This window comes from Diorhabda carinulata, chromosome 3, assembly GCF_026250575.1.
Source record: "Diorhabda carinulata isolate Delta chromosome 3, icDioCari1.1, whole genome shotgun sequence".
NCBI lineage: Eukaryota > Metazoa > Arthropoda > Insecta > Coleoptera > Chrysomelidae > Diorhabda > Diorhabda carinulata.
Window position 1 is genome coordinate 18,937,794 of NC_079462.1, and position 20,030 is coordinate 18,957,823.

A 20,030-nucleotide genomic window follows, 5' to 3' on the forward strand; every position below is an offset into this window, starting at 1 on the left:
GTGTGAGCCTGTTGCAAATAGATCCTCCGGGATTCGTTCGGATGCTCCTTGTGGCACCTTCCAGTGAGAAATTAAACAGTGGGACTCCCTGACGCAAGCCTGTGTTCACAGTAAAATCTGTGCCTAGAGACCCCGATACCTTCACTTCGCCAGAGGCGTTCCTCATTGTCATTCTAACCATACGCAACAGCTTCTTTGGGGCACCAAACCCAACTAGCGACTCATACATCTGGTCTCTGAAGATACTGTCATACGCCTGAAGGAAGTCAATAAAGAGGTGGTGAAGATCGACATCATAGCAGGTAGTAGTAATTCAACTAAATCAGAAGTAGACTCACTTAATCAGAAATGCACTACTTATTCTTGTCAGCATAGAACTCATAGATGGTCTCTTGCAGTGTTCTAAGCAATGCTTGACATTTCAAGAGTTAATGCCTATGTGCTTTAAAAATGTGATACTGTTGATAATAAATTGTCACGAAAAAATTTCACAATATCGTTAGTGAAGAATATTTTAAATGACCACTTGAAGAGAAGAAAGGATACGATAGAATTTTCTAGGGAACTAGAAACAATTTCTATTCTTTCGGCGAAAATGCTAATGAGAGTAGAACCCAAACAAATACAGATATGGCCTGACCTGCACCATAACAGAAAAGATGTAATTTCTGTCCAAGGACTAGAGATAGAAAAGTGAAGACATTTTACCAAAAATACCACGCAGCAGTTCGTGAAGACCATTCTATTGACAAACGTGTATGTCAGGATTGTGACGAAGAGTAAGTAAACGTACAATGAAAACGTTCCAAATTCTTATTTATTATTTATAAGTATTATTTTGTTACAGGATGCAGTAACGAAATCATACTGTTAAGGTATCAAATTGGAATGCATCTTGGATATTCTGTTATTTTGTTTTTGGACCATAATTACTACATTTGTTTAAGACAAATTTGCCATGGTCGTTACTGTTTCAAGTTAATTTTTAAATTTAAGACTTATGTTTGATTTTTTCTTGTAAACTTCTATTTTTAATACTATTTAAACAAAGATAAATACAACAATTTTCTACTCTTTTGTTTCAAATTGTTTTAAAATGTGGTGTTGAAACATCCCGGGATACTGATTACGTGACTATAAAACCATGATACCAGTTGAGGGGTAATTTGAAGAAAGACTAAGAATATATGGACCATTTTCTTACTGTTTACTCTATACTCGCCATTCTCAAAGTGTGTTCCGCGAAACCCCTGTAGGGGTTCCGCAAGAATTTAGAACTTAGTCGCCACCCAGCACAGTAAAGTAATTTTATTCTAACTTGAAACAGTGCATTTTACGAGGAGAGTTTAACATCGCGCAGTTCTTCAATAAAACTTTATGGCAAGTTCTTTACTTACACCGATCCCTATACAAAATACGAGAGTCAGAAGATTAAAAAAATATATCTCTACAGTAGCCCAAATATTTATTCAGGACAGCACGCGCCTAGATAAAAAGAATAGACTTAATACTTAAGTTTAAGGTGATTTATTTATGCTTTATGTCTCACCGATGAGATCCGCAAGCCGCAGTAACGATCGTGCGATAATTTGACCCCACCACCCTGACAAGTGATTATTAATAAAGAAGAATGGAACATTGGCTTAAAGGCGTTAAACGTGTTGCAACAACATCTTCTAACGAAGCCGAATGTTCAAAAGCAGTACGCGCGGAGTGTACAGCAATTATCGATGATAATGATGCAACGACGTCAAGTTCCACGGTTTCAAAGGCGAAAAAAAGGAAGTATGATGAATCATATATCAGTTTCGGATTTGTTGATTCCAACGGCTCACCTCTCTGCATGTTATGTAGTAAACTGCTTCCTAGTTCCATGGCACCTGCCAAGTTGCGCCGACATTTAGAAACTGTACACCCCGAGTCTAAAGACAAGAATAGAGAATTTTTTGTACGTAAAAAAGAACAGTTATTGGAAAGTCAAAAAACTATGATGCAAGTAACCCAAACTATCAATGAAAAGGTCACAAGACGTATCGCATTGCACAAGGTGAAGCACACACTATCGCTGAGATTTTAATAAAACCATGTGTGTTAGACATAAAATGTATGCTCGATGAAAAATCTGCAAAGCATCTTTCTACTGTGCCACTATACTATAAAACGATACTGTTTCACGTCGAATTCATGATCTGGCAAGCTACGTCAAACAAGAGCTAGTTACACGTCTACAAAAAACACGATTCGTCTTGCAAATGGATGAGTCTACTGATGTCGCTGGTCTGGCTATCTTGCTGGTTATCGTGAGATATCCATATGAAAGTTCTTTTGAAGACATGCTTATGTGTTCACCGTTGCCCACAAACACTATCGGAGAAGAAATTTTTACTAAAATAAATATATTTTTTGAAGAAAATAATCTCAGTTGGAACGATTGCATTGACATTTGTACAGATGGGGCCAAGGCGATGACGGGTAAAACAGCAGGAGTCGTGTCACGAATACAAAAAAAAGCACCTAATTGTGGTTCCAGTCATTGTCTCCTGCATAGACAAACACTAGCAATGAAGCAAATGCCGTCAAAACCTAAAATTAGTAATGGATGAAGCGGTAAAAATTATTAATTTTATCAAATCAAGACCACTACAATCCCGTTTGTTCTCATTATTGTGTGAAGATTATGGTAGCAAACATAAAACACTGCTACTCCATATAGAAGTGCGATGGCTGTCTCGGGGTAAAACTTTAACAAGGCTATTTGAACTTAAAGCCGAGTTACAAATGTTTCTTTCAGATACTTCTTTTAATTTGAAAGACCGTTTGTATGATAAAACTTGGTCGTTCCGACTGTCTTTCATGGCGTACATCTTTCAAAAACTGAACGAATTAAATTTATCATTGCAAGGTAAACAGACAACGGTGTTCCAGGCCTGTAACAAAATAACTGCCTTAAAAGAAAAATAAATTTTTGGATTATTTGCGTTAGTAAGAGAGAAATAGAAAGCTTTACGTTACTCATTGAGTTTGTTAGCGATAACGACTCAGAAATGTTTCAAGATGATGTATTTGAAGAATTGGTCCAATATCTCACTTCGATGCGCGCATCTTTTGAGAAGTATTTTCCCGAAGAACAGAATACAAAATTGAAACTGAATTCATGGATTCATAATCCTTTTTTACCCACCTTGCGAAAGCCCGAAAGTATGACAAATGAGATATATGAATCTCTTTTAGAAATGTCATCAGACACAAGTATGGAGTCATTGTTCAAAACGACATCTCTCAACGATTATTGGTGCAGAATCCGTGATGAATACCCAATGCTTGCCAAAATGGCTCTGAATATTCTTCTTCCATTTCCAACAACATATTTGTGCGAAACAGGATTCTCAACCTATGCAGCCACGAAAACAAAATATTGGAATAGACTGGACGCCGAACCTGATATGAGACTTCAACTGTCTTCTATCAAACCTGATATCAACCAATTAATGAAAAATAAAAAAACAGTTTCATACCTCCCATTAGTTATTTTTTTTTCTTTTTTAATATCTTCTATTTCTATTATTATACTTGTTATGTAAGTAAGTAATAAGTAAATGTTACATTCTACGTTTATTATGCCTATTAATAAAGAATATACTTTTAGATACTATTGTTTTATTTTAGGGTTCCGTCAAGTATTTCGCTTTCCAAAAGGGTTCCGTCACTAAAAAAGTTTGAGAACCGCTGCTCTATAGTATTTGAATTTTTTAAAAAATATCGAGTGTATCCCAAACAGTTAATGAATTGTTTCGCCTTCATTTTAAATGTCTGAAAGTAACATGGTGCCCTCGACAAAAAAACGGTCTTAATATATCCACAAAGTGACTATCTAAAAATAATTCATCAAAATATGTATAGTGTTTATTCACATTTTTTACACTAATCTATTTAACATAAAATTAGATTTTTACAATAACATCGAAAAATGTCAATACCTACATCAAGAAAAAAATCTTCATTCACCATCTAGAAATAAAATACTGAGAAAAAAGCTTCATCGAATGGTAAGAGGTAATTATATATATATATATTGCTTTATACAATTGGGCAATGACATTTAATGGAATGTTAAATTTTCCACTTTTGGTTAACAGAAAAAAAATTACATAGGTAATATAATAATAATAAAGGATGGGGATTTTGCCAACAATAAACATCGAAAAATTTGAACTTACAAGATAAAAAATACACGATATTATCTTATTTTCATCTAGAATTAATGAAATAGTGAGTAAATATCTATATACTCTTGAAATTTAATAAAATGTCCGATTGAAAAATTATATTATTGAAGACAAAAATTTATTTTTCAAACGGACATGATTGTTGTTGTACAGAGTAGCGACTTTTAACAATATTCAGTACATTTATCAAGCACGAAAGGATTAATGATACATCCACTCTGTACGTTCATAAAAGTTGACGTATTTTTTTAAACACGTCATTTTTTAAGTAAATTGTTTACAAAAATTGCATCGGCTTAAAATTATTCTGGTAAAATTATTTTTCCAAATTAAAAAATAAATTGTTGATACAATAAGTGGACATATTTTTTATAACAAACCTAACAAACTCCCTAATATATAAAGTTTTATACACATTTGAACTAGTGGCGAGAGTCTCTTGGATAAAATTCGGCCAATATGGCAGCTGGAATACGTTTCAACATTTCTTTGGGGAAGATACGGAGTAATTGCCAACCGACGTCCAAAGACTCGAAGACGGTACGGTTCTCATAGCTACCTTGACTAATAAAGTTCTTTTCGAATTTCGTCAAGAACTCGAGATAGAGAAGATCGTCGGGAGTTAAAGCTTCTTCTCCTACTACGGCCTTCATCGCTTGTACATCCTTACCAATGGCATAGCAAGCATACTAAAAAATAATTCAGGTATAAAATAAAATTCCCGTGTTATTGAACAAAGTCAAAAATATGAAAAATAATAAGCTAAAACATAGATTACTTAAATTCTCATTATCAAAATACTCATTAATTGATGAGTATTTTGAATGAATGAAGGAACTCATTAATAATGCACTAAAGTTTCCTTAATGGACAATTTTCAAGAAATATGAGCCTAATTCATTGATTTTGTATTAAATGATCATCAATTGATAAGTATTTTGTTTAACACGAGTCAAATATAGATCTGTGATTCATAAATAATGTACTGGAGACTCAGTAATGGACGATTTTCAAGAAATATGTGCCTAATTAATGGATGTTATACAAAATACCCATTAATTGATGAGTATGTTGAATGTAATTCGTATAAAACGAACAAAATATAGATCAGGGATTCATAAATGACATATTGAAGACGATATTTGAGAATAACGAGCTCGATTAATCGATTTCATACAAAATACTCATTATTTACGAGTATTTTGAATGAAACTGGTATAAAACGAGCAAATATAGATCAGGGTCTACTTAATAATGTATTTGAAATTAATTAATGGACGATTTTCAAAAAATCTGAGCATAATTAATTGATTTTTACTGGTCATTGATGAGTGATTTGTATAATATAAGTATAAAACTAGTCAAATATAGATCAGCGACACATCAATAATGTACTGGAGACTCAGTACTGGACAGTTTGAAGAAATCTGCGCCTAACTCATCAACTGATGAGTATTTTGAATGAAATTCATATAAACGAGCCGAATTTAGATCAGAGACTTATAAATAAGTTATTGAAGATGATTTTCCAGTAAAACGCTCGATTCATTGATTTTGGTACCAAATACTCAATAATCGATGAGTATATTGTATAAAATCAGTATGAAACAAGTCAAATATAGATCTGTGACTTATAAATAAAATACTCCATTACTCCCTAGATACACTGGTCAAAAAATTATCCATTAAAAAAACACATTGAGGCAAATATTTTCAAAGCAGTTTATTTCTATTCTTTTAAAATGAATTTAATCATAATTTATAAATTTGATATTATCTATTGGTTGTTGCTTCATTTAAATTACAAAAAATTAGGCACAATGAAAAAAATAATGATGAACTAAATGATATTAAGATAAAGTTTTTCAATTAATCACTGATGTCAGAATAACTATAATATTGTATTGTTTTACTACAAAAAATATGATTTTCAAAATTCGTAAATCACTTATTATTTTCAATTCAGTTCAGTACTCAAAAACTAATTTAAAAAGTGAATTGTCCTAGACCAAATTTGAACCTGGGACCCGCAGTTAGAAAGCGCGGAACAACACTGAGCCATCAGCGTCAGAAATTTGCGTGTCGTATATCTATTTCTCAACATACCATGTTTTTCAAAGCTATAAGTTTAAGTAGCTTTTGAAACGAAATAAATTTGAGTCTAATCTATTAAAATTATTGTTTGTATGCGTAGATTTCTCAGTGTCTTGATATTTTGTGTTAAAAAACCAACTGAAAATTGATTATGAAAATGACTTTTACTCAACACTACCAGAAATTAGAGAAACTGTTGCCTCATTAAATTTATTGCCGGAAAAGTCAAAGACAGTATATAATATGGTCTATGAATCTTTTTTGAACTAATAAAAGGTATTGGTTAGGTTATATGTTGATATAATCTCACATTATTTTTATTATCATTCCAGTTCTCCATATGGTCATTTAGACATTTTATTCTCTTTGTTTTTATCATCTTCGTGCTCTCGTTTCTAATTTTTCTATATTTATCATAATGATCTTGTTCTTTAGTTTGTAGCCATTTCAACCTAGCTTCTTTTTTCAATTTTTATCAAAATGAGGAAAAATACAGTATTTTCAATGTGTTGGTAACTTCAGAATGGTTAGAGATAAATATACGTGCCCTTTATGCTCTTTAATAGAAAACCAAGACTGCTATTCACTGCATTAAATATGTACAGGGTGTTCCCCACCCCATTTTCTGAATTGACTTTATTGTATACTTTCTGGAATTATTCTCCAAATATAAATATTCAACACTATGGATCACGAACATTATTAAAACGAAAATGAGAAAGTTTTTATCATAAATAAGCAAAAACTTTTTCTAGTGAAGATAGCAACAACTTTTCAACTAAAGCATTTAATGATAAATACCTAGTAACATAGGTGAAATATTAGGTATATCTTACACATGTTATTCCATTACATTTTGTAATTTATGGTTGCTTTATTGAAAGGGTTAACAGGTGCATATAGAAGTAATTAGTAATCAACAAAAATATTATACACTCATGATACTCATACAGTTATTAGAAGCAACTGATTAACGGTGTTTTATTTCAACTCGGGGATTCCCCGAAATTGTGCGCGGCGCTAGGTTTCTAAATACAGACTTAATAACACAAGAGAGCAAATTGTTCACATTTCTAGAGTGAGCCAACATTGGCCCTTCCACTTTCTACACTAAAGCAACTGTAGCTAAAGTAGCCAAATTTACAAATAGTATCGTTTATCCAGAAAAAATAAAAAAAAAAAACAAGATTAATTTAGTATCATTTGCAATTAACTAATAGCAAGTAGTGATTTAATATATTTTTATAACAAATTGTTTAATAGTAAAGTCAAACTGTTCATTATGAAATAACAATTTCATTTTATGAATTATTCGTATGACATTTGTGTAATAAGATAAAAAGAAACATGACAACACCGTTTACAATTTTAGGCTAGTGGTAACTGGATAAGAGATATATATGAATTTATTTCTTGTGGCGTTGCCTTCAAGAATTTGTACATCTATAATTATTTTTTCAATTATTTGGCTATTTTGGTATATATCCGTGATTTTTCTTGAAAACAAAAATAATCAAAACCAACTTTTCACATGTAAGTGTGGTTGTGTTTTATGACAGAAAAACAAATCTATTTATTGCCAGTGGCAGACCATTTTATTTGGATTTAGATAAACAAAACAAGAGAGAAAAGCCTTAGCAGAAAATTGGTATTATTTATAAATGAATAAAATAACTTCCAATTTTTATTAGATATGTACCTGATTAGGTGAAATTCACTGTTTCGCCTTTTTCTTACTGTGTGAAATATACTCTCTTGTTACTTTTTTCGACTGAAATTTTTTTTAAATAATTTCACAATATAATGAAAACATATTACAAATTCTAAAAAGTTGGCAATTGTTTTGATTTTAAATATTATCATCAGAATGACAGAAATTACATTTCATGAGATACCCACCGTATGTTTAATTATTTTTGGCTAAACCAAGACCTTATCTTATTATTCACTTAATATATATGAATAGAAAAATGAGGATTTTAGAAATATTAGAGCTTAGCTCTATTGAGATATCAGAGATATCTTTTTCCTATTTGAATCATTATAACTGTGCAAAATTAGTTGCGGAAAAATATTGTTTATAACACGACCACTATTAATTTCACACTTTCAATTGATTTTTTCAATCTCATGTGAAATTTCATTTTGCAGCCTTTGTTATATAAATATCTATTCTCTATCAAAATTATATTGGAACTTAAAATGCTCAATGTATCATATACAGGGAATTTATGTGATATGGGATGATTGGAATTATAGGGTATAGACACATATAGGTACTAAATTACTATCTGTAGGTCATAATTGAAATGTTTTGTATTATATGTACTTGTGTATATATTTTCTATGATTTTTAACCGAGCAATTATCCTTGTGAATTTTTAAAATAAATTTCGTTAGTTTAATAATTTGACTTTTCTTTATTAAATTAAATATCTAGGTTGAGCAATACAATTCTCAACATAAGATTATCTCCTTACCTCAATTGAACTATTAAAAAAACACAAAATTTTTTATAAAATAACTACAAAATGTTTTATTTATGATAAAATAAGTCGATACTCAGTACACCAATGGCGGCATAAGAAGATGCGCATTTTACAGCGTTGCCGGAAAGCAACTCTAAGCCGACAAGGAAAATCCTCTCCTTTTTGCACTCATTACTTGTTCCCAAACAATGTTGGATCGCTTTTAAATGCATTTTATCAATAAAACATTTTGTCTCTTGTGTTATTAGATCTGTGCAAATAACATATCAGAAACAGTGTATGTAGTTGTGTTGGTTAGGTAGGTACGGTGCTGTACGGATGCATTTTTATCATTGGAAATATTTGTTGACATAATAATACTTATAATAATAAGTGTTCAAATTTATATAATACTATAACGATTAATATAGTGAAAAATATTATGATCTTAATTTTTATCATGGGGGATAATAAAAAACAAGAAAAGAAAGCAACCATAAATAGCATTTCACTGGAAACTAAAATGCAAGTGATTAGAAGATTAAATTAGTGCTCAGTTTGATAACTTCAACAATAAGGAGAATTCTTAAGAATAAAGAAAAAATATTGTCATCGGCAACTGCAACTATGTCAAGCTCTGCACTAGAATTACCCTTTCTAGATATAATATTATGGAGGAAATGGAAAAACGACTGTCTATATGGATTGACGACAAGATGACAATATGCCGTTAAGCCAATCTATAATAATGGAAAAAGCTAGAATAATTTTCTAATTACATTCGATTGAGGCAAGTGACATAAGTGAAACTTTCGTTGCTAGTCGAGGATGGATTAATAGATTTAAACATCGAAATAATCTTCACAACATAAAAATTACAGAACAAGCAGTAAATGGTGATAAGAAAGCGACGGCTGAATTCCCAGCAATATTAAAAACAATAATTGAACAAAGAAACTATACTCCAGAATTGGGTTTTAATGTTGATAAAACAGGCCTATTTTGGAAAAGAGACCAAAACGAACATTTCTATCTCATGAAGAGAAATAAGCATCAAGATTTAAAGCTGTGAAAGATCTCTTAATACTTCTACTGAATGGTAATGCAAGAGGAGGTTTCAAATTAAAACCACTACTAGTTTACCACTCCAAGAATCCAAGATCGGTGAAAGGCATGTCTAAAACATCTTTACCTGTAATTTGGGAATCTAAACAATAATCATAGATAACTATGAAAATTCTCCAAGATTGGTTCATTGAACATTTTTGTCCGTCTGTTAAATTTTATTTTGAAATTAAAAAACTTGCACAAAGAGCACTACAATTAATTGATAATGCTCCAAGCCACCCAACAAATTTATCAGACTTAACAACATGCATTCCAGTCGAAGTGGTTTTCTTGCCGCCTAACACAACTGCCTTAATCCAATTGACAAAAACGTTATATCCAATTTTAAGGCTTATTACTTGAAGCAAACATTTAAGCAAATGTTTGAAAAAACAGACGGGAAAGAGAAGTAAACAATAAGAGCATTTTGGAAAAACTGCAATATCATGAATGCTGTAGAAAACATGGAATGATATTTCCAAGGAGTGTGGGAGAACATTTGGCCAGATTTAAGTAAGATTGAAGACATTGGATACTCTGTCGATATGGATGAAATTGTGGAGTTAGCAAAATAAACTTGTTTATATGAGGTAAATGTGGAAGAAATCGAAGAAATAGGTAAAAAAACAGCAACTAGTCTTTCTAATATCTAGCTCAAGGAATTAATGAGCAATAAGAAAACAAAAATATTGATAGTAGTGATTTTAACGAAGAGCAAAAAGAACTTTCCATGGCATTTGTAAAAAAGAGTTTGACCACTATAACTAAAATTATGTACCAATTTTGACAGGAGTTCACAAGAAAGATGGGGTGATATAGATGCTTTATCTACTCAAACTTCATTAGATGCCTTCTTGACAAAAAGGCAGAATATTTATTTTTGTGAGAAATAAATGTTTGGTTCTATTTTTATTAAATAAAAAAACATTATTGAATTTTTTACCTAACCAATTTTCTATCCATCTTCCCCTAACATTATTTACATTTTAAGCCTCATTAAGCACTGTTTCACTTTATGCTCTACTTTAATGGAACGTATCCCCCCCTCGTCTTACTGTATATTGTTCTAACCATATCTAGTAGCTTATTTTTCAATAAAACGATTCTATTGATCGTATAAGATATTCGAGAAGAAACAATCTGCTTTTTTATGTACCAACATACAAATAGTATCAGCATATTTTAAAATAATATTCAAAATAACAATTCAGACAAAAAGGCGTTCATAAAAATTAATCAGTGGTGTTTATTTAGGGAATCTCAAACCTAGAGCTGTGTTGAAGTCTTTTTTCCATTTCTAATCTTTCAACTCACTAGTCGGAGTCATCTTCCAAACTATATATTGAAATTTAAAAAAAATTATGGTACGTATTTATGTGTATATTAGGGTACCGTGTACACTGAGACATAAAGCATCCCTTACTTGCTGTGAAACTGGGGATGCTAACTGTGAACTTTGCATTTATATTCCAATTCTATGTAAAATTTAATTCTTTCAAAATTTTTTTTCACATATTAGGGCCATCTACTTTTCTGTATGTATGCCAATATCATTTTTCCTTTTTTAATATATTAATATATTATCCTTGTAATTTATATTTTAGTGAATAAACTTTTTTCTAGAAATATATTTTTGATATTTTAGCACAACTATTATCAAAACATTCAATATTTATTTTGAATTTGCCAAAAGTATCAAAATGTTTGTTTATGAAACTATTTATATTTTGGAAACTTCAACACACATTTAAAAAATTATAAAATGAATAGGAATCAGCACCCATTTCACTCACCAGTTGGTTGGAAACATCGGAATGGTCCTTCCTGGTCATTCCTTCACCAATAGCAGATTTCATCAAACGTGACAAAGATGGTAATACATTGATTGGTGGATAAATTTGCCTATTGTGTAATTGACGATCTACATAAATCTGCCCTTCTGTAATATAACCAGTTAAATCAGGAATGGGGTGAGTAATATCGTCGTTAGGCATAGTCAAGATGGGAATTTGAGTAATGGAACCATTACGCCCCTCTACACGACCGGCACGTTCATAAATTGTGGCCAAATCAGTGTACATGTAACCTGGAAAACCACGACGACCAGGTACTTCCTCTCTGGCGGCAGATACCTATAAAAGCATGAATGAATCTTACTATAATATTCAAATTGATAAAATTATATACTAACCTCACGCAAGGCCTCAGCGTATGAAGACATATCAGTTAGGATGACCAGTACGTGTTTTTCACATTGATAAGCTAAGAATTCAGCAGCTGTAAGTGCTAGACGGGGAGTAATAATTCTCTCAATTGTAGGGTCATTAGCCAAATTCAAGAACAAACATACATTCTCCATAGATCCATTTTCTTCGAAATCTTGTTTAAAGAACCTGAAATGATTCCAAACATAAAAATAAGAGAATTAATTTGAAAAAAAAAATAGTGGAATCCACCATAGAATGTCATGATACTCATTAGTAGATTTTTTTGGCTTTATTACCTAGCAGTTTCCATGTTAACTCCCATAGCAGCAAATACAATGGCAAAGTTATCTTCATGATCATCCAAAACAGATTTTCCTGGAACTTTGACAAGACCTGCTTGTCTACAAATTTGAGCAGCAATGTCATTGTGCGGCAAACCAGCGGCAGAGAAAATTGGAATTTTTTGACCACGAGCAATAGAGTTCATTACATCTATAGCTGTAATACCAGTTTGGATCATCTCCTCTGGATATATACGGGACCATGGATTGATAGGCTGACCTTGGATATCTAAATAATCTTCAGCTAGAATTGGTGGACCTGAAATAGCCAACATTATATTAGTCTCAAATAGTAATATCACATTTATTCAACAACAGAACCAACTTTTTATTTAATTTAATTCTATACTTATATGAAATTAATCTTTTTAGGCAAAAGTGCACTTTTTATACAAGCATACCTTTATCAATAGGTTTTCCTGATCCGTTGAATACTCTTCCCAACATATCCTCAGATACGGGAGTTCTAAGGATATCTCCTGTGAATTCACAAACGGTGTGTTTGGCATCAATACCTGATGTACCTTCAAATACTTGTACTACAGCTTTTGAACCACTAACTTCCAAAACTTGACCTGATCGTAAACTTCCATCTGATAATTTGAGCTGTACAATTTCATTGAATTTAGGAAACTTGACATCTTCTAGGATTACTAGAGGACCATTGACACCAGAAACTGTTTTGTATGCTGAAAAATGATAGATTTCTTTAGTGTAATGCATATATTATACATAGTAATGATTTTAAACTTATACTTTCACAAAAATTGTTACCGAAATAAATTCTATTAGTAAGAATCTATTCAAACATTAATCCCCCTTAGCATTTGAATCCTTATACAGATATATGGAAGTACATAATACATTTGTACAAATCAAATGAAACAAACTTGCTAGGGTAGTGAAAAAATCTGTTGAGATAATGCATTAAATAAAACTAGATTTTTATTAGAGTGTTAAAAAAACCAAGACAACACTGAGGACTGAAATACATTGTCAAGTGACCATATTTAAAACTTACTTTTTTCACCCTATTAAGATAAAATTTATGTGGCTGACCTTGTAGCATTTTCTCGTTTTCCATTTAACCCTTTTTCATGCGTTACTAGCATGGTAGGGCTTAAGAAGTACCTAGTATTTAATAAACAATTTAAGAGACCTTTCTATGTCTAACGAGATAGAGACATATTAAATTTTGTAAATTATTCCTTGAATTTATTTATAGTTAATTTAATTCTTTACTATTTCAAACTCCATACATAAATTTTGTATTTGAAAATTAATTTTTTACGAGGAGTGGCAGTATTTAAGATGTCACATGATAACATAAACAGCTGATCACAAGTTAGATTTAATGATATTATAATCATAAAGCATAATATATAGCATAAAAATACAAATCCCAGGAGGAATATTTTTAAAATATCCACTATCCCAAAAATAATCAATAATAATATAGGAAATTTTGGTCATATGACCCGATTCTTGTCCACCATTAGTTATCATGACCCACCCAATTTTGAGTCTTTTTTAGAACAAAATATTGTAGTTAAAACTATTAAAACACTTACTGAGCCTTGGTTGGGATTTAAAGTCTCGAGAAACAGCTAAAACATGTTCTCGGTTGGCCTGTCTTGCCGAAATCGTCGATGCCATTTTCACTATTAACAAGACACGTCTGACATACGTGCAACAAATTCAGCTACTGCTAACTTATCGAATATTCACGTGGTATCATGTGACAAATAATGTGCGACTAAGTACTAGATGTCGCCGCATGCTGCACATGTCCATAATTTTAGACAAAGAAAATATTATATACAAACAATAATATAATTGAAATAAAGGTATTTAAATCCATCAGTTTTACTAAACCAATATTATATTCAGCAAAAATTCAACTGTACAGCTGGTTGTAGCTTTCAAAACTATAGCATAAAAAGAAGACGAATGCTGCAGAAAAATTAAAGTTCTAAGAATCTTGAGTATATTGCATAGTTCTTATGATGAATTTGATAAACCTCATAATGTCAAGTGCAAAATATAATTTAGAAAGGTATATATTATGTTAAGTGTACAACCATGTTTTACAATGTCGTTGGTATACAACCAGGTTTAATGTTCTGTACGGTAGCTGCCTGATTAAAGAAGAATAAATTGAGAAAAGAAGATGATGATCGTTTAGTAGTGGCTACAAATACTTTTTAAGGAAAATTATTTAAAAACTTGTGGTAGTCGGAGTATTTCACTATATTACGATATTAATATATTAGACAATGGGTTTTTAGTCACTGTAGTAAAATTGTGCAAGGCCCAACAGGTATCTATATTCGTTTTAATATTATTTACTTTAAATTTTTTGTGACTTATCCCAGTTACTATTCTAGTGCCAAAATTATGGGTATGTTTTATTAATTATATTTATTATTCAATAAGAAACTCGTGACTTAACCTCTACTTATAAGCCCATAGAAATATTTCACTATTTTTATTTTTTTTTAATTTTTTAATTTAATTTTTTCAATTTAACAAAATAAATTAAAATCCTAATTCTCAAATAAAAAATGTTACTACATTCACATTTTTTCCTACTAATTGTTCGTAAATAAGGTAATACTACTACACTAGAGTATATAGTAAAAGAAATATTCCAATGAAAGTTATAGACCCAACACATTCAGACAATTTTTTTGTTATAAAATTATATATGTCTCATAGAATATTTATGTTATGATTTTTGATTTGGAAAATATTCAAACTAACTTGTGCCACTGGATAACATGAAGTATTGGCATTTTCCAATGTCTATATGAAAAAAATATCCAATAAATGTTGAGCCTATTGCTCTATCACTAGAAAATATGGAGTGATAGAAAACAAAATGCCAAGGAACTTTTGAATAATTTGAATCTATAAAACTGAATCATATGAAATACACACTATCAACCCATAATTGAAACAAAATAATAATGACGAGTAATTAGTAATTTCTCTATATGAAGACATCTATATTGATAATTGTACGTATGGATACTGGCGTTTAAAAAACTAAACTACCTAAGATTTGAAACTAAATAGAGGAAGATAATTCTTTTTTGGGACCTGCTATAGGAATTTGTTTTATTTTTTTTTTCTAAATTAGAATTATAATATTCTTTGTTTACATTTTCTGTAACTGCCAAGGATTTTTACAACTTTTTTTTCAATACATTAATTTGTATAATTGAATGGTAGTGTTATTAAACACTTAATTATTTTATTTTTTACAAAATAGTTGATTGCTATTAATAAGTCCTTCATTTTAATTGTTTTAAATATATTTAACAGATAATGATCACATTTGTTGTTAATGCTTGCAAAACTTTTTGTGTTTTAAAATTTATTCAAATGGAATAAATATATCTGTAAAATAAAACCCAAGGGTCAATCCATATGAAGTAGTCTAGAGGAGGTGGCCTGACCATTTTCGATCTTTTTGAATTTTGTAAGATGATTCCTTCATGTTTGTAGGTATTTGAAACACATTAAATTTTTTTTATCTTCAGCCGTTTGACATAAAAAGATAATTTTAACACTATTTAAAAGGTCATCTCTTAAGTTAAAAGTTAAGTTAAGTTTTAGTGTATTTGGTATATTCTTACCCCTAATATGAAAAGTACCTAAAGCTAAACATACAAATTTAAGAAATAACCGTTTTCAAAAAAATATTTTTATGAGGAGTGCTTTAAACATCTCACCTTTTTGTGTGGTGGTAGTTACCTATGAATAGTTGATTCAAAATTAATATCCGTCATTACTTAAGGTATCTTTTATTTCTCTCTAATTTTTTGAACTTTGAAATTTTTCATTTTTTTACAGTTCAAGTGTTGATATCTCTGATGGGAAAAGAGTTAAAAATCTGAGAGTTGGCCAAGTTCTAGATTTTTTTTGTTAAGGTTTATGGGAAATATAAACTTGACTTGTTTATTTACTTGGTTTAAGTTAAATTTTTTTAGATTCAATAAAGGTTACCAAGGTAAACAAATAAAAAAATATTGTTCTTGATATATTTAATTTAGCTTTATAATTATATAATTAGAAATAAAATAGATTTAATGTAAAATGTACAAGAATTAAACAAAAATTATTGTTCAGAGGATTGACAGTTGTGTGACTTTGCATGATTGTCATGTTTTCCCCCATTTTTAAACAGTTTCTAGATTTGAACCAAGAAAATAAACAAGTCGAGTTTATATTTCCCATGAACCTTACCAAAAACACTATAACTTGGCTAACTTTCATATTTTTAACTTCTCTCCCATCAGAGATATCAACGATTCAGCTTGATAATGAAAAATGTCAAAGTTCGAAAAATTGAAGATACTTTAAGTAATGATGGATATTAATTTTGTAATACTATTCATTGGTACCTACCACCACACAAAATGTAAGATGTTTAAACTTCAAAGTACTCCTTCTTATAAAAATCTTTTTTTGAAAACGGTTATTTCTTAAATTTATATGTTTAGCTTTAGGTACAATTTTTTCATATTAGGGGTAAGAATACACCAAATGAACTAACAACACATTTTTTAGCTTAAGACATTACCTTTAAGATGGAGTTTAAATTATTTTTCTGTCATTTAGTTTTTAGTTTCGCCCAGTCGAATAAAAATGGCTGCTATTTTCAAATGGATGAAGATAAAAAATTTTTATTGTGTTTTAAATATGTATAAACTTGAAGGAATGAATCATCATACAAAATTTTAAAAAAAATCAAAAATGGTCAAGTAACTAACTTCATTTATATTGGATCACTGGGTATGGATTGACCCCTACCTGTTTCGGTAAAATGTATAGAATTGGAAATAAAAGTTGTTGATTGTTTTTGGTATCTGTCTATTTCTTAATTATAAATGCCTGCCTAATGAAATTAAATCATAAAAGCTTTTTCTTCTCTGTGTTAAAAATAAGAAATTATCAAATAGAATAAATTCGTCGAAAGACACTACGCACTACGACCACACGATACGATCCTTTTGTTGGTTTCTTTTTGAAACTATTGAAATTCTACACCACTGTAACCTTTTTTTCTCTTTTTAATACATTAGTTTTAAAATTACTCTCTAATTATGTCCTCAAGTATTTCTGCATGACATTATTTCCTCTAACCTGCATATTTATTCAATTGCAATAAAAGTTGCATAAAAATTATATAGTGAAAAATAATTAATGTCAAGAAAAATTATGTTTTTATATTACTATTGCAATGTGGCAGTTACTACTTAATTTTTTTTTGTAATTATTGATATTTTTTATCCAATTCAATTGTTAATTGGGGATTTTCCTACCTTCATATATTTCGAAAAATGAAAAATAGTTCTCACTTTTTATTCTATACAAATCAGTAAGGTGATGATTTGGACCTCGTAGTTCTCAAGCAATATGGGCACTTGGACTACTTCTTAATCACATTTATCTTATCGCTTATATCTTCCAAGTACTCAATAATTTTCATTATCCTATAAATAACAATAGAGGAAATAATATTGTGTTTGATCCTATTCTGGTATATCTTTTCCCATAAGCTATTGTAGTGGTAGTTCATATCTCTAAGGTTGTGAATCTACCTCGTTAACACAATGACATATTGATCTCTTATGTACCTGGACTGTTTACCAGTCAGGTAACAAGTGGAGGCTATGCGGCTTACCTCTTCTGGCATTAAAAAGCTTGAATGTAGTCTTTGTTTATGGATTGCCTCACATTCACAAAGAAGGTGTTCGGCGGTTTCCTTTGGTTTCTTACGGAAACAACAAAAGGTGTCAGGAGATTCTCCGATTTCCATCAGATGGTAGTTCACTGAGCAGTGTCCAGTAAGCATACCAACAATTTTCCTTAGATCGTCTTTGTTCAATGAAAAGGCATATTGAGACCAAGTTGTGGAATAGGAAGGAAATATTTTCGATTTTTCAGATCTGGGGTCATCTCTAATCTAATAAACAAAATAAATAAAAAATTATTCATATCTGTTTGCCTTTGGACCTTACCCTGTATGCTGATAAGACGTCAACATAAATGTTTTTAAGGCGATAAAATTCGTTTCTTCCCCATCGAATAAGTGAGTAACATCCTGTAAATATGGAATAGGTCACGAGAAGGTTCAAATGCTTTTGTATGAGTATTAATACATGACAAAGCATCGTTTAGGCAACCAATTTATTTTAACTCAACATTATTGTTTTTAATAACGACCTTACCGTGTCAATAAGAAAAGGAAAATATAAACTCACATGCTAACTGTTCTATCAAGCATCTAAAATTGAAAATTGAATTATATTGTTATGAGTTAGTCTCCTAAGATTAGGTCAATATGAATTATGACCTTGCGTTTCGAATTCAATGTCAAGTATATATCTAAGACAAGAGATTCATTATCAAATAATTTTTTGCGAATATACCAAAAATAGATATTGTTAATATAATATTCAATTTGAAAGAATTGAAAGGCAAAGTAAACTCACTGCCATGTAAATATTAAAACATTTGTAGCACAAATATAAAAACAAGTTACCGTTAAATTTACGCTATATTTTTCTCTCGCCGTTCAATTTTCAGAAACCCACAAATGTTTTTCCAATTGGAAATTTGATTCAATTATTTTTTCAGTATGTTTTAGAGATCTCCAAATTTATTTACTATTTTTTAATATATACTTATGACGAAATATGTATATTTTTCACGTAATTATCTATTTTTAAACAAAAGCTTCACGCTTCATACTACGCAAAAACCATGTATGTATTAATTAATTAGACTATTTTTTTGTAATGACAAAGGAAGTTTTTCGTAGGAATTCATTACGGTCCTGTTCAGAATAACAGATTGTATTATTTCTTAAAGATAAAGAAAACAATACCGGTAAACAAAGATAGTATTACTTCGTTTCATTCGTGAATTTGGTGATTGTATGTAGTACGGTCTGAAGGTTTATTAATGACAATTAATTATGTCCTAATTTGTTCGATAAAACTACATTCAAATTATTTTCACTACGTACAATTTCATCAATTTTTTCATATTTTACTTTTTTATTGTTTCCTAGTGATTTAAAAAGTTTCATTTTTTATTTTATATCCAAACCTCTACTGCTTAAAGAATCACTGATATTGATGGAAATAAAATGAAAATACCTGCCTGATTCAGAATCATAACTAATACATGTTAATCGCCCTTAATTGGATTGTTTCATCTCCGGATCGACTTTTTGAACTGTATAAATTACACGAAACAGTACTGCCTTTTGATTACGAAAACATATCGCGTTTCATTGAAAAATATCAACAGTTATTGGCTAATTAGGATAACCCTAGCATAAGCTTAAGTTAACTTAACTTAATCGACTTGGTGTGAATTTCTGGAACAGTTGATATTCATGATGAACACTCAGTTTACACTACTACTACACCTACACTCGCATTCACACTATCGGAATTATTACGTGCAATATTACAAAATTCTCCGCTGTGCAAGTTTTTTAGTAACTTTTAGGCAATGATAGTGTTCTGCTAAGAATACTCGGAAAAAGACATTTGTGGTGCCCTTTAA

General features: G+C 30.4%; 3 protein-coding genes across 4 annotated transcripts in view; 1 reads left to right on the forward strand and 2 right to left on the reverse strand.

Annotated features, from left to right (window-relative positions):
- Nucleotides 1–3,888: 3,888 nt before the first annotated feature.
- On the reverse strand, nucleotides 3,889–14,818 carry LOC130891084 (V-type proton ATPase subunit B). Its single transcript, XM_057795622.1, has 6 exons — nucleotides 14,015–14,818; nucleotides 12,845–13,132; nucleotides 12,399–12,702; nucleotides 12,087–12,288; nucleotides 11,689–12,027; nucleotides 3,889–4,915 (listed from the first exon to the last, which is right to left on the reverse strand). Exons 1-6 carry the CDS (start codon nucleotides 14,097–14,099, stop codon nucleotides 4,649–4,651), a joined length of 1,485 nt encoding a protein of 494 aa, XP_057651605.1. The 5' UTR covers nucleotides 14,100–14,818; the 3' UTR covers nucleotides 3,889–4,648.
- LOC130891083 (glycerol-3-phosphate acyltransferase 1, mitochondrial) overlaps nucleotides 14,602–20,030 on the forward strand; it is a 57,767-nt gene continuing 52,338 nt past the window's right edge. Inside the window, exon 1 of one of the 2 annotated variants that reach the window (XM_057795620.1) lies at nucleotides 14,602–14,763. The gene's annotated coding sequence lies outside the window, so the exon portion shown is untranslated. Of the gene's footprint in view, nucleotides 14,845–20,030 lie in introns of both variants that reach the window. The other variant, XM_057795619.1, reaches the window with a different exon arrangement.
- Nucleotides 17,322–18,670, reverse strand: LOC130891086 (uncharacterized). The gene is made up of 2 exons (XM_057795625.1): nucleotides 18,473–18,670; nucleotides 17,322–18,417 (listed from the first exon to the last, which is right to left on the reverse strand). Exons 1-2 carry the CDS (start codon nucleotides 18,623–18,625, stop codon nucleotides 18,049–18,051), a joined length of 522 nt encoding a protein of 173 aa, XP_057651608.1. The 5' UTR covers nucleotides 18,626–18,670; the 3' UTR covers nucleotides 17,322–18,048.